The sequence below is a fragment of the Salmo salar genome, chromosome ssa01 (assembly GCF_905237065.1).
Source record: "Salmo salar chromosome ssa01, Ssal_v3.1, whole genome shotgun sequence".
Lineage (NCBI taxonomy): Eukaryota > Metazoa > Chordata > Actinopteri > Salmoniformes > Salmonidae > Salmo > Salmo salar.
In genome coordinates, this window is record NC_059442.1 from 173,233,409 (window position 1) to 173,248,785 (window position 15,377).

The window sequence follows — 15,377 nt, forward strand, 5'->3', positions numbered from 1 at the left end:
TACTGATAGAAGGGTTAGAGTTCTACTGATAGAAGGGTTAGAGTTATACTGATAGAAGAAGAGACTTGCTTTGGCCAAGAAACAAGAACAAAGGACATTAGAATGAAAATCAGTCTTTTGGTCTGATTAGTCCAAATAATGTTTTTGGTTCCAACTGTCGTGTCTTTGTGAAATGCAGAGCAGGTGAACAGATGATCTCTGCATGTGTGGTTCCCACCGTGAAGCAGGAGGAGGAGGTATGAATGTGTGTGGGTGCTTTCCTGGTGACACTGTCTATGATTTATTTAGAATTGAAGGCACACTTAACCAGCATGGCTACCACAGCATTCTGCAGCGATACGCCATCCCATCTGGTTTGGGCTTAGTGGGACTATCATTTGTTTTTCAACAGGACAATGACCCAACACACCTCCAGGCTGTGTAAGGGCTATTTGACCAAGAAGAGTGATGGATTTCTGCATCAGATGACATGTCACCTGGCCTCAACCCAATTGAGATGGTTTGGGATGAGTTGGACCGCAGAGCGAAGGAAAAGCAGCCAACAACTGCTCAGCATAAGTGGGAACTCCTACATAACTGTTGCAAAAGCATTCCTCATGAAGCTGGTTGAGAGAAAGCCAAAGGTGTGCAAAACTGTCATCAAGGCAAAGGGTTGCTACTTTTGATTTGTTTAACACTTTTTCGATTACTACATGATTTCATAGATTTGATGCCTTCACTATTATTCTATAATGTAGAAAATAGTAAAAAATAAAGAAAAACCCTTAAATGAGTAGGTGTGTCCAAACTTTTGACTGGTACTGTATTCACATTTTCTTGGGGTCCCTCTCATTGGCTCAGCACCCATGGCACCCATTAAAACTCTGCCCCTGGTCCAAATTAAAGTGAAATGGTGCACAGAGGAAAGTTCTCAGATGCGTATCTCATTTGTGCACATTTCGAAGCATCCCAGGATTGTTGACGTAGTGTAATGCAAACACGTAAAAAATTATGTAAAAGGTATTGAAAACAATGGCGCTGATTTTGACCTGAAGCGAGTGCACATTCACATCTCATATACTGCCTGACTACAATAGTTTATCTTGATAAGTTAACCTGTTGGGTCTAGGGGGCAGCATTTGCACGTCTGGATAAAAAAAATGTACCCGATTTAATCTGGTTACTAATCCTACCCAGTAACTAGAATATGCATATACTTATTATATATGGATAGAAAACACTCTAAAGTTTCTAAAACTGTTTGAATGGTGTCTGTGAGTATAACAGAACTCATTTGGCAGGCAAAACCCTGAGACATTTTCTGACAGGAAGTGGATACCTTATGTGTTGTATTGACTTTAAACCTATCCCATTGAAAAACACAGGGGCTTAGGAATATTTTGGCACTTCCTATTGCTTCCACTAGATGTCACCAGCCTTTACAAAGTGTTTTGAGTCTTCTGGAGGGAGATCTGACCGAACAAGAGCCATGGAACGGTGATGTCCCATTAGACACCTGGCGCGCGAGTTCATGTTGGGTACCCTCGTTCCAATACGTTATAAAAGGCTATGCATTCGTCCACCTTGAATATTATTCATGTTCTGGTTAAAAAAGGCCCTAATGATTTATGCTATACAACGTTTGACATGTTTGAACGAACGGAAATATATTTTTTCCCCTCGTTCATGACGAGAAGTCCGGCTGGCTTACATCATGTGCTAACGAGACGGAGATTTTTGGACATAAATGATGAGCTTTTTTGAACAAAACTACATTCGTTATGGACCTGTGATACCTGGAAGTGACATCTGATGAAGAGAATCAAAGGTAATGGATTATTTACATAGTATTTTCGATTTTAGATCTCCCCAACATGACGTCTAGTCTGTATCGCAAGCGTATTTTTCTGGGCGCAGTGCTCAGATTATTGCAAAGTGTGATTTCCCAGTAAGGTTATTTTTAAATCTGGCAAGTTGATTGCGTTCAAGAGATGTAAATCTATAATTCTTTAAATGACAATATAATATTTTACCAATGTTTTCTAATTTTAATTATTTAATTTGTGACGCTGACTTGACTGCCGGTTATTGGAGGGAAACGATTTCCTCAACATCAATGCCATAGTAAAACGCTGTTTTTGGATATAAATATGAACTTGATAGAACTAAAAATGCATGCATTGTCTAACATAATGTCCTAGAAGTGTCATCTGATGGAGATTGTAAAAGGTTAGTGCATAATTTTAGCTGGTTTTATGGTTTTGGTGACCCTGTCTTTGACTTGACAAAACATTACACACAACTCTTGTAAATGTACTGTCCTAACATACTCTAAATTTATGCTTTCGCCGTAAAACCTTTTTGAAATCGTAAAACGTGGTTAGATTAAGGAGATGTTTATCTTTCAAATGGTGTAAAATAGTTGTATTTTTGAAAAATTTGAATTTTGACATTTATTTGGATTCAAATTTGCCGCTCTTGAAATGCACCTGCTGTTGATGGAGTGCACCACGGGTGGCACGCTAGCGTCCCACCTAGCCCCAAGAGGTTAAGAATGCTTGCGCTTGCGTCCCACCTAGCCCATAGAGGTTAATCCCTGTTCACCCAGGACTGCGTGGTCACGAACCAAAACCATCATCAAGTTTGCTGACGACAAGAGTCAGAGACCTGGCAGTGTGTTACAAGGACAACAACCTCTCCCTGAATATCAGCAAGACAAAGGAGCTGATCGTGGACGACAGGATACGGAGGGCCAAGCACGCCCCATTCACATCAAAGTGGCTGTAGTGGAGCGTGTCGAGAGCTTTATGTTCTTTGTTGTCCACATCACAGGAATTATCATGGTCCAAACACACCAACAGACGTGTAGAGGGCACAACAACGCCTCTTCCCCCTTAGGAGGCTGAAAATAATCGTCATGGGCGCTCAGATTCTCAAAACGTTCTACAGCTTCACCATTGAGATCATCTTGACTGGCTGCAACACCGGCTGGTATGGCAACTTTCAGCATGCGACTGTAAGGCGCTACAGAGGGTAGTGTCTACACTGGGGCCGAGCTCCCTGCTAACCAGGACCTCTATACCAGACAGTTAGTCTAAACCTGTTGTTTACAAAGCGAGAGAGAGAGAGAAGAGAAAGAGAGAAGATAGAGAGAGAGAAGAGAGAGAAGAGAAGAGAGAAGAGAAGAGAGAAGAGAAGAGAGAGAGAGAGAGAGAAGAGAGAGCGAGAGAGAGAGAATACATACACTACCATTCAAAGTTTGGGGTCACCTAGAAATGTCCTTGTTTTGAAAGAAAAGCAAACATTTTGGGCCATTAAAATAACATAAAATTGATCAGAAATACAGTGTAGACTAATGTTGTAAATTACTATTGTAGCTGGAAATGGCATATTTTTTATGGAATATCTACATAGGCGTACAGAGTCCCATTATCAGCAACCATCACTCCTGTGTTCCAATGGCACGTTGTGTTAGCTAATTCAAGTTTATCATTTTAAAATGCTAATTGATCATTAGAAAACCCTTATTTTAATGGACAAAATATTTGCTTTTCTTTCAAAAACAAGGACATTTTTCTAGTTAGCTGCCAAAACAGAGACATGTGACAATCTGTACAGCAGCACCATCTGTCTGTCACTGTGTTACCTCTAGTTACTGTGTAAGTATCATCCCCCTTGGCGTTTTACTATTTTGTTGCATTTTACAATCACAGAACAAGAGGCCGACTGGATGACTGGCTGACTGGTTGACTGGCTGTTACAGACACAGAAATAGAGGCAGACTGACCGATTGAATGTTACAATCACAGAAATAGAGGCAGACTGGCTGATTGAATGTTACAATCACAGAAATAGAGGCAGACTGGCTGATTGAATATTACAATAACAGAAATAGAGGCCGACTGTTTGACTAACTGACTGACTGACTGTTGCAGACACAATCACAGAAATACAGTGTCTTGCAAAAGTATTCATCCCCCTTGGCATTTTTTCCTATTTTGTTGCAAAACAACCTGCAATTTAAATTGATTTTTATTTGGATTTCATGTACTGGACATACACAAAATAGTCCAAACTGGTGAAGTGAAATGAAAAAAAGAACTTGTTTCATAAAATTAGAAGTAAAATAAAACGGAAATGTGGTACGTGCATATGTTTTCACCCCCATTTCTATGAAGCCCCTAAATAAGATCCGGTGCAACCAATTACCTTCAGAAGTCACACAATTAGTTTAATAAAGTCCACCTGTGTGCAATCAAAGTGTCACATGATCTGTCACATGATCTCAGTATATATACACCTGTTCTGAAAGGCCCCAGAGTCTGCAACACCACTAAGCAAGGGGCACCACCAAGCAAGCGACACCATGAAGACCAAGGAGCTCTCCAAACAGGTCAGGGACAAAGTTGTGAAGAATTACAGAACAGGGTTGGGTTATAAAAAAATATCAGAAACTTTGAACATCCCACGGAGCACCATTACATTCATTATTAAAAAATGGAAAGAATATGGCACCACAACAAACCTGCCAAGAGAGGGCCGCCCACCAAAACTCACAGACCAGGCAAGGAGGGCATTAATCAGAGCGGCAACAAAGAGACCAAAGATAACCCTGAAGGAGCTGCAAAGCTCCACAGCAGATATTGGATTATCTGTCCATAGGACCCCTTTAAGCCGTAAACTCCACAGAGCTGGGCTTTACGGAAGAGTGGCCAGAAAAAAGCCATTGCTTAAAGTTAAAAATAAGCAAACACATTTGGTATTCACCAATAGGTATGTGGGAGACTCCCCAACCATATGGAAGAAGGTACTCTGGTCAGATGAGACAAAAATGTAGATTTTTGGCCATCAAGGATAACGCTACGTCTTGCGCAAACCCAACACATCTCATCACCCCGAGAACAGCATCCCCACAGTGAAGCATGGTGGTGGCGGCAGCATCATGCTGTGGGGATGTTTTTCATTGGCAGGGACTGGGGAACTGGTCAGAATTGAAGGAATGATGGACAGCTGTCAACACAGAGACAGGTGACAATCTGTACAGTAGCACCATCTGTTTGTCACGGTGTTACCTCTACTTAGCTGCAAACACAGAGACAAGTGACAATCTGTACAGTAGCACCATCTGTTTGTCACGGTGTTACCTCTAGTTAGCTGCCAACACAGAGACAGACAGACACACACACACTCCTAGCCTGGAGTGCTCAGAAGCACCCTAGCAATCTAAGCTCTCCCTTCCACCCTCCATCCCTTGCTACTCCTCTCATCCTATATCTGTGTTTGACCTTGTTTTTATTTTATTTTTATTTCACCTTGATTTAACCTGATAGGCTAGTTGAGAACAAGTTCTCATTTACAACTGCGACCTGGTCAAGATAAAGCAAAGCAGTGCAACACAATCAAAAACACAGAGTTACACGTGGAATAAGCAAGCGTACAGTCAATAACACAATAGGAAAAAGAAAGTCTATATACAGTGTGTGCAAACGGCGTGAGGAGGTAAGACAATAAATAGGCCATAGTAGCAAGTAATTACAATTTAGCAAATGAACACTGGAGTGATAGATGTGCAGATGATGATGTGCAAGTAGAAATACTGGTGTGCAAAAGAGCAGCAGAGTAAATCAAAACAATATGGGGATGAGGTAGGTAGATTAGGTGGGCTATTTACAGATCGGCTATGTACAACTGCAGCGTTTGGTTAGCTGCTCGAATAGCTGATGTTTAAAGTTAGTGAGGGAAATATAAGTTTCCAGCTTCAGCGATTTTTGCAATTCGTTCCAGTCATTGGCAGCAGAGAACTGGAAGGAAAGGCGGCCAAAGGAGGTGTTGGCTTTGGGGATGACCAGTGAGATATACCTGCTGGAACGTGTGCTACGGGTGGGTGTTGTTATCATGACCAGTGAGCTGAGATAAGGCGAATATGTCGCGAGGGCCAGCGGACTACAGCATACAGTCGTGGCCAAAAGTTTTGAGAATGACACAAATATTAATTTTCACAAAGTCTGCTGCCTCAGTTTGTATGATGGCAATTTTCAAATACTCCAGAATGTAATGAAGAGTGATCAGATGAATTGCAAAGTCCATTTTTGCCATGCAAATTAACCTGTTATGGCTAGGGGGCAGTATTTTCGCGGACGGATAAGAAACGTACCCGATTTAATCTGATTAGTACTCCTGCCCAGAAACTAGAATATGCATATAATTATTAGCTTTGGATAGAAAACACTCCAAAGTTTCTAAAACTGTTTGAATGGTGTCTGTGAGTATAACAGAACTCATTTGGCAGGCCAAAACCTGAGAAGATTCTGTACAGGAAGTACCCTGTCTGACCATTTCTTGGCCTTGTTGATTATCTCTATCAATTACAGGGGTTCTCTGCTCTTACGTGACACTTTCTACGGCTCACATGGACTCTCAGAAGGCGGCAAAATGCTGAATCGTGGCTTTGCAGGCTCTGGCTGAAACAAAGTAGCGCGTTTGGGTAGTGGCTGGTTACAGTACTGTGAGAATCAGGCTCGTGCCCGCGTCGACCGAAAGCTTTGTTTTCTTTCCTCTGTTTAGCTAAATGGAGATTCCCGGTCGGAATATTATCGCTTTTTTACGAGAAAAATGGCATAAAAATTGATTTTAAACAGCGGTTGACATGCTTCAAAGTACGGTAATGGAATATTTAGAAATCTTTTGTCACGAATTGCGCCATGCTCGCGACCCTGATTTACCATTCGGATAGTGTCTGGAACGCACGAACAAAACGCCGCTATTTGGATATAACGATGGATTATTTTGGACCAAACCAACATTTGTTATTGAAGTAGCAGTCCTGGGAGTGCATTCTGACGAAGACAACAAAGGTAATCAAACTTTTGTAATAGTAAATCGGAGTTTGATCAGGGCTAAACTTGGTCGGTGTCTAAATGGCTAGCCGTGATGGCTGGGCTATCTACTGAGAATATTGCAAAATGTGCTTTCACCGAAAAGCTATTTTAAAATCGGACATATCGAGTGCATAGAGGAGTTCTGTATCTATAATTCTTAAAATAATTGTTATGTTTTTTGTGAACGTTTATCGTGAGTAATTTAGTAAATTCACCGGATGTTTGCGGGGGGTATGCTAGTTCTGAACGTCACATGCTAATGTAAAAAAGCTGGTTTTTGATATAAATATGAACTTGATTGAACAAAACATGCATGCATTGTATAACATAATGTCCTAGGGTTGTCATCTGATGAAGATCATCAAAGGTTAGTGCTGCATTTAGCTGTGGTTTTGTTTTTTGTGACATTATATGCTAGCTTGAAAAATGGGTGTCTGATTATTTCTGGCTGGGTACTCTGCTGACATAATCTAATGTTTTGCTTTCGCTGTAAAGCCTTTTTGAAATCGGATAGTGTGGTTAGATTAACGAGAGTCTTGTCTTTAAAATGCTGTAAAATAGTCATATGTTTGAAAAATTGAAGCTTTCGGATTTTAGAGGAATTTGTATTTCGCGCCACGCCCATCTTTGGATATTGGAGCAGGTGTTCCGCTAGCGGAACGTCTAGATGTAAGAGGTTAACTGAATCCCCCCAAAAACATTTCCACTGCATTTCAGCCCTGCCACAAAAGGACCAGCTGACATCATGTCAGTGATTCTATCGTTAACACAGGTGTGAGTGTTTACGAGGACAAGGCTGGAGATCATCTGTCATGCTGATTGAGTTCGAATAACAGACTGGAAGCTTCAAAAGGAGGGGGGTGCTTGGAATCATTGTTCTTCTTCTGTCATTCATGGTTACCTGCAAGGAAACACGTGCCATCATCATTGCTTTGCACAAAAATGGCTTCACAGGCAAGGATATTGCTGCCAATAAGATTGCACCTAAATCAACCATTTATCGGATCATCAAGAACTTCAAGGAGAGTGGTTCAATTGTTGTGAAGAAGGCTTCAGGGCACCCAAGAAAGTCCAGCAAGCGCCAGGACCGTCTCCCAGAGTTGATTCAGCTGTGGGATCGGGGCACCACCAGTACAGAGCTTGCTCAGGAATGGCAGCAGGCAGGTGTGAGTGCATTTGCACGCACAGTGAGGCGAAGACTTCTGGAGGATGGCCTGGTGTCAAGAAGGGCAGCAGAGAAGCTACTTCTCTCCAGGAAAAACATCAGGGACAGACTGATATTCTGCAAAAGGTACAGGGATTGGACTGCTGAGGACTGGGGTAAAGTAATTTTCTCTGACGAATCCCCTTTTACGATTGTTTGCGGCATCCGTAAAAAAGCTTGTCCGGAGAAGACAAGGTGAGCGCTACCATCAATCCCGTGTGTCATGCCAACAGTAAAGCATCCTGAGACCATTCATGTGTGGGGTTGCTTCTCAGCCAAGGGAGTGGGCTCACTCACAATTGTGCCTAAGAACACAGCCATGAATAAAGAATGGTACCAACACATCCTCCGAGAGCAACTTCTCCCAACCATCCAGGAACAGTTTGGTGACGAACAATGCCTTTTCCAGCATGATGGAGCACCTTGCCATAAGGCAAAAGTGATAACTAAGTGGCTCAGGGAACAAAACATCGATATTTTGGGTCCATGGCCAGGAAACTCCTCAGACCTTAATCCCATTGAGAACTTGTGGTCAATCCTCAAGAGGCGTGTGGACAAACAAAAACCCACAAAGTCTGACAAACTCCAAGCATTGATTATGCAAGAGTGGGCTGCCATCAGTCAGGATGTGGCCCAGAAGTTAATTGACAGCATGCCAGGGTGGATTGCAGAGGTCTTGAAAAAGAAGGGTCAACACCGAAAATATTGACTCTTTGCATCAAATTCATGTAATTGTCAATAAAAGCCTTTGACACTTATGAAATGCTTGTAATTATACCTCAGTATTGCATAGCAACATCTGACAAAAATATCTAAAGAAACTGAAGCAGCAAACTTTGTGGAAATTAATATGTGTGTCATTCTCAAAACGTTTGGCCACAACTGTTCAGGTCGCAGTGGTGGGTGGTATATGGTGCTTTGGTGACAAAACGGATGCCACTGTGATAGACTGCATCCAGTTTGCTGAGTAAAGTGTTGGAGGCTATTTTGTAAATGGCATCGCCGAAGTCGAGGATCGGTAAGATAGTCAGTTTTACTAAGGTAAGTTTGGTGACGTGAGTGAAGGAGGCTTTGTTGCGAAATAAAAAGCTGATTCTAGATTTAATTTTGGATCGGAGATGTTTAATATGAGTCTGGAAGGAGAGTTTACAGTCTAGCCAGACACCCAGGTATTTGTAGTTGTCCACATATTCTAAGTCAGAACCGTCCAGAGTAGTGATGCTGGTCGGGCGGGCGGGCGGGTGGAGGCAGCGAACGGTTGAAAAGCATGCATTTAGTTTTACTAGCATTTACTCGTGACAGAGGAGACAGTCCTCTGCTGCTCAGAGGGGAGAGAGGAGGGAGGAGAGAGGAATGGAGGAGGGGAGAGAGGAGGGGAGAGAGGAATGGAGGAGGGGAGAGAGGAGGGGAGAGAGGAATGGAGGAGGGGAGAGAGGAGGGGAGAGAGGAATGGAGGAGGGGAGAGAGGAGGGCCTCTGAGGTCAGCCTCCAACCCCAGGTCAGGTGACAGAGAGAGCAGGCTCTGAGCTCTGAGAACACAATACACTATGTTCTGATCCAAATGGAGACCGAAGGACAGAACCAAAGAGAAGGGACAACAACAACACTGACAACATCAACAACAACAATGCTGACAACAACAACAACAATGACGCTGACAACAACAACACTGTCAACAACAACAACACTGTCAACAACAACAATACTGACAACATCAACAACAACAATGCTGCCAACAACAATCAACAAGAATGACGCTGACAAGAAGAACAACACTAACAACAACAACACTGACAACAACAACAACACTGACAAACAGCAACACTGACAGCAACAACAACACTGACAACAACACTGATAACAACACTGACAACAACAACACTGACAACAACAACAACACTGACAACAACACTGACAACAACACTGACAACAACAACAACACTGACAACAACACTGACAACAACACTGACAACAACAACAACACTGACAACAACACTGACAACAACACTGACAACAACACTGACAACAACAACAACACTGACAACAACACTGACAACAACAACACTGACAACAACACTGACAACAACACTGACAACAACAACAACACTGACAACAACAACACCACTGACAACAACACTGACAACAACACTGACAACAACAACAACACTGACAACAACAACAACACTGACAACAACACTGACAACAACAACAACACTGACAACAACAACGCTGACAACATCAACAACAACAATAACGAGTCCATATGCAACATGGTTGTTATATAATATATATCTCATCAATAGACAGACAGGTAGGGTAAAAGCAGTGGTATAGATGGGTAGATAGATAGATAGATAGATAGATAGATAGATAGATAGATAGATAGATAGATAGATAGATAGATAGATAGATAGATAGATAGATAGATAGATAGATAGATAGATAGATAGATAGATAGATAGATAGATGTAGTAGGAGTGTGTTGGTTCTTACCTGTCTGGTTGCGTCTCTGCGCGTACGCCACCACGGCAGCTAGCACCACACAGCACAGCAGCGTTACCGTGTTGGCCATCTGGAGACAGAGACACAGAGGAGCATGTCAGAGTCCTGCTGGGTCAGTCTGGAGGGAGACGGTTAGCGCCTCAGAGCTGAAGGAGAGGCTTTCCCCTGTCTCTGTTTCCTTTTACTATCACTCTTGCTCTGCTTCTCACTCTCTCTCTCTCTCTCTCTCTCTCTCTCTCTCTCTCTCTGTCACTATCTCTCTGCCTCTATCTCCCCTCTTTGCCTTGCTCACTCAATCTAACTCTCTCTGCTTCTCTCGCGCTCTCTCTCTCTCAATTCAATTAAAATTTAAGGGGCTTTATTGGCATGGGAAAAATATGTTTACATTGCCAAAGCAAGTGAAATAGATACTAATGTCTCTCTCTCTCCCCTCTCTCTCTCTCTCTCTCTCTCTCTCTCTCTCTCTCTCCTCTCTCTCAGTCCCTGTTTGTCCGTCCTCCTTCCCATGCATTGTTCAGCTAATCTGTGGGAGGGCCATCCCCAGGCAGGGCGAGGCAGCAGCAGCTCTTAAAGGGCCAGCAGGCAGCCTGTAGGCAGTGGTAGAAAAATGACCCAGTTGTCATACTGAGTAAAAGTAAAGATAACTTACTAGAAAATGAGTCAAGTAAAAGTGAAAGTCACCCAGTAAAATATAACTTCAGTAATACTCTAAACGTATTTGGTTTTAAATGCACTGAAGTATCAAAAGTAAAAGTAAGATTGACCCAGTGTTGTCCGGATTTGGCATGGGACGGCCGTCACTGTAAATACTAATTCGTTCTTAACTGACTTGCCTATTTAAAAAAGGTTGAATAAAAAATTTAAAAATTTAAATAAAAATGGTGTATAGTGATTCCGCCAGATCAGAGGCAGGAAGGATGACCACCCCACATCCTCCCCACATCTCCGTCTCCCCTCCCCACATCTCCCCACATCTCCCCTCCCCACATCTCCCCTCATCACCCCACATCTCCCCACATCTCCCCTCCCCACATCTCCCCTCATCACCCCACATCTCCCCACATCTCCCCCCCTCCCTCCCCACATCTCCCCTCATCACCCCACATCTCCCCACATCTCCCCACATCTCCCCTCCCCACATATCCCCTCCAATCATCTCCCCACATCTCCCCTCCCCACATCTCCCCTCATCACCCCACATCACCCCACATCTCCCCACATCTCCCCTCCCCACATCTCCCCTCATCACCCCTCATCACCCCACATCTCCCCTCCCCACATCTCCCCTCATCTCCCCACATCACCCCACATCTCCCCACATCTCCCCTCCCCACATCTCCCCACATCTCCCCACATCTCCCCTCCCTACATCACCCCACATCTCCCCTCATATCCCCTCCCCACATCTCCCCTCCCTACATCACCCCACATCTCCCCTCCCCACATCTACCCTCATCTCCCCACATCTCCCCACATCTCCCCTCCCCACATCTCCCCACATCTCCCCTCATCTCCCCTCATCTCCCCTCATCTCCCCTCCCCACATCTCCCCACATCTCCCCTCATCTCCCCTCCCCACCCCACATCTCCCCACCCCACATCTCCACCCATCTCCCCACATCTCCCCTCCCCACATCACCCCACATCTCCCCTCATCACCCCACATCTCCCCACATCTCCCCTCCCCACATCTCCCCTCCCCTCATCTCCCCTCATCTCCCCTCATCTCCCCACATCTCCCCTCATCTCCCCTCATCTCCCCACATCTCCCCTCCCACATCTCCCCTCCCCACATCTCCCCACATCTCCCCTCCCCACATCTCCCCACATCTCCCCTCATCTCCCCTCCCCACATCTCCCCACATCTCCCCACATCTCCCCTCATCTCCCCTCCCCACCCCTCATCTCCCCTCCCCACATCTCCCCACATCTCCGCTCCCCACATCTCCCCTCCCCACATCTCCCCACATCTCCCCTCCCCACATCTCCCCACATCTCCCCTCCCCACATCTCCCCACATCTCCCCTCCCCACATCTCCCCACATCTCCCCACATCTCCCCTCATCTCCCCACATCTCCCCTCATCTCCCCACATCTCCCCTCCCCACATCTCCCCTCATCTCCCCACATCTCCCCTCATCTCCCCACATCTCCCCTCCCCACATCTCCCCTCCCCACATCACCCCACATCTCCCCTCATCACCCCACATCTCCCCTCCCCACATCTCCCCTCCCCACATCACCCCACATCTCCCCTCATCTCCCCACATCTCCCCACATCTCCCCTCCCCACATCTCCCCTCATCACCCCACATCTCCCCACATCTCCCCACATCTCCCCTCCCCACATCTTCCCTCCCTACATCTCCCCTCCCCACATCTCCCCTCCCCTCATCTCCCCTCCCCTCATCTCCCCACATCTCCCCTCATCTCCCCACATCGCCCCTCCCCACATCTCCCCTCATCTCCCCACATCTCCCCTCATCTCCCTACATCTCCCCTCCCCAAATCTCCCCACCCCACATCTCCCCTCCCCACATCTCCCCACCGCACAGCTCCCCAAATCTCCCCACCCCACATCTCCACCCATCTCCTCTCCACCCATCTCCTCTCCACACATCTCCTCTCCCCACATCACCTCACATATTTAATCGCTATTTGTGAATTTATGAAACCTGTACTGATGGAGAATTTGGGCGCCATCCTCAAACAATCACATGGCATGCTATCGCTGTAATGGCTACTGTAAATCGGACAGTGCAGATAGATTAACAAGAATGTAAGCTTTCAATTGATATAAGACACTATGTACCTAAATGTTTAATATCCAGAATTTGAATGATTATTTATTTGAATTGCACGCCATCCAGTTTCACCTAGAATATGTCCCACTAGCGGGACGCCTAGCCCAACCAGGATGAAAAGCTCTCTCATAGACACAGCTCTCTCATAGACACAGCTCTCTCAAAGACACAGCTCTCTCATGAAGACACAGCTCTCTCATAGACACAGCTCTCTCATGAAGACACAGCTCTCTCATAAAGACACAGCTCTCTCATGAAGACACAGCTCTCTCATGAAGACACAGCTCTCTCATAAAGACACAGCTCTCTCATAAAGACACAGCTCTCTCATGAAGACACAGCTCTCTCATGAAGACACAGCTCTCTCATAGACACAGATCTCTCATAGACACAGCTCTCTCATAAAGACACAGCTCTCTCATAAAGACACAGCTCTCTCATGAAGACACAGCTCTCTCATAAAGACACAGCTCTCACATAAAGATGCAGCTCTCTCATAAAGACACAACTCTCTCATAAAGACACAGCTCTCTCATGAAGACACAGCTCTCTCATGGACACAGCTCTCTCATAAAGACACAGCTCTCTCAAAAAGACCCAACTCTCTCATAAAGACACAGCTCTCTCATGGACACAGCTCTCTCATAGACACAGCTCTCTCATAGACACAGCTATCTCATAAAGACCCAACTCTCATAAATACACAGCTCTCTCATGAAGACACAGCTCTCTCATGAAGATACAGCTCTCTCATAAAGACCCAACTCTCTCATAAAGACACAGCTCTCTCATAAAGACACAGCTCTCTCATAAAGACACAGCTCTCTCATAGACACAGCTCTCTCATAAAGACACAGCTCTCTCACGAAGACACAGCTCTCTCATAAAGACACAGCTCTCTCATAAAGACACAGCTCTCTCAAGAAGACACAGCTCTCTCATGAAGACACAGCTCTCACATAAAGACACAGCTCTCTCAAGAAGACACAGCTCTCTCATGAAGACACAGCTCTCACATAAAGACACAGCTCTCTCAAGAAGACACAGCTCTCTCATAAAGACACAGCTCTCTCATAAAGACACAGCTCTCTCATAGACACAGCTCTTTCATAAAGACACAGCTCTCTCATAGACACAGCTCTCTCATAGACACAGCTCTCTCATAAAGACACAGCTCTCTCATAAAGACACAGCTCTTTCATAAAGACACAGCTCTCTCATAAAGACACAGCTCTCTCATAGACACAGCTCTTAACTAATGACACAGCTCTCTCATAAAGACACAGCTCTCTCATAGACACAGCTCTCTCATAGACACAGCTCTCTCATAAAGACACAGCTCTCTCATAAAGACACAGCTCTCTCATAGACACAGCTCTTTCATAAAGACACAGCTCTCTCATAGACACAGCTCTCTCATAGACACAGCTCTTAACTAATGACACAACTCGTTCCTAGTGCTTTCTTTCTTTAATCAGTTCTTCCTTTGAAGCTTTGAAAGGACGAGTAACAACATCCTATCTGAAGGTCGAATTATCAATCTGTTGCTTTTCGAACTGGTGGGAGGTTGTTCAACATTAAATAACCATTTCATTTTCCATTTTAAGTTTCTTTATTGTATATTTAGATGACATTTAGTAAAAGCAAAATGAATTGCTTGTCCCCAGTGAATTCACACAAAACAGAGAGAGAATGTAAACAGATGTAAGAATAATAGCAATGTGTCTCTTTGAGTGATGTTCAACCATGACTCCTAGTTTTCCATTACAATGAGTTATAGACTGCTGAGATGTCCACACCATACAGAACTGTAGGAAAAACAAAACCATAGCTGGTTTGACTGTGGAACTGGTCTCACACTGAGTGTACAAAACATTAAGAACACCTTCCTAATACTGAGTGGCACCAACTTTTGCCCTCAGAGGAGCATCAATTCATCAGGGCATGGACTGTACAAGGTGACAAAATCGTTCCACAGGGATGCTGGTCCATGTTGACTCCAGGGATGCT

At 44.5% G+C, this 15,377-nt stretch overlaps 1 protein-coding gene across 3 annotated transcripts in view; it reads right to left on the reverse strand.

The window, feature by feature from the left end:
• The window catches only part of LOC106572571 (ciliary neurotrophic factor receptor subunit alpha), a 309,062-nt gene that overhangs the window by 168,359 nt on the left and 125,326 nt on the right, over nucleotides 1-15,377 (reverse strand). For all 3 annotated transcript variants that reach the window (XM_045694243.1, XM_045694246.1, XM_045694252.1), the window contains exon 2: nucleotides 10,555-10,633. In XM_045694243.1, the coding sequence (XP_045550199.1) occupies nucleotides 10,555-10,633 (79 nt within the window). The remainder of the gene's footprint in view (nucleotides 1-10,554; nucleotides 10,634-15,377) is intronic.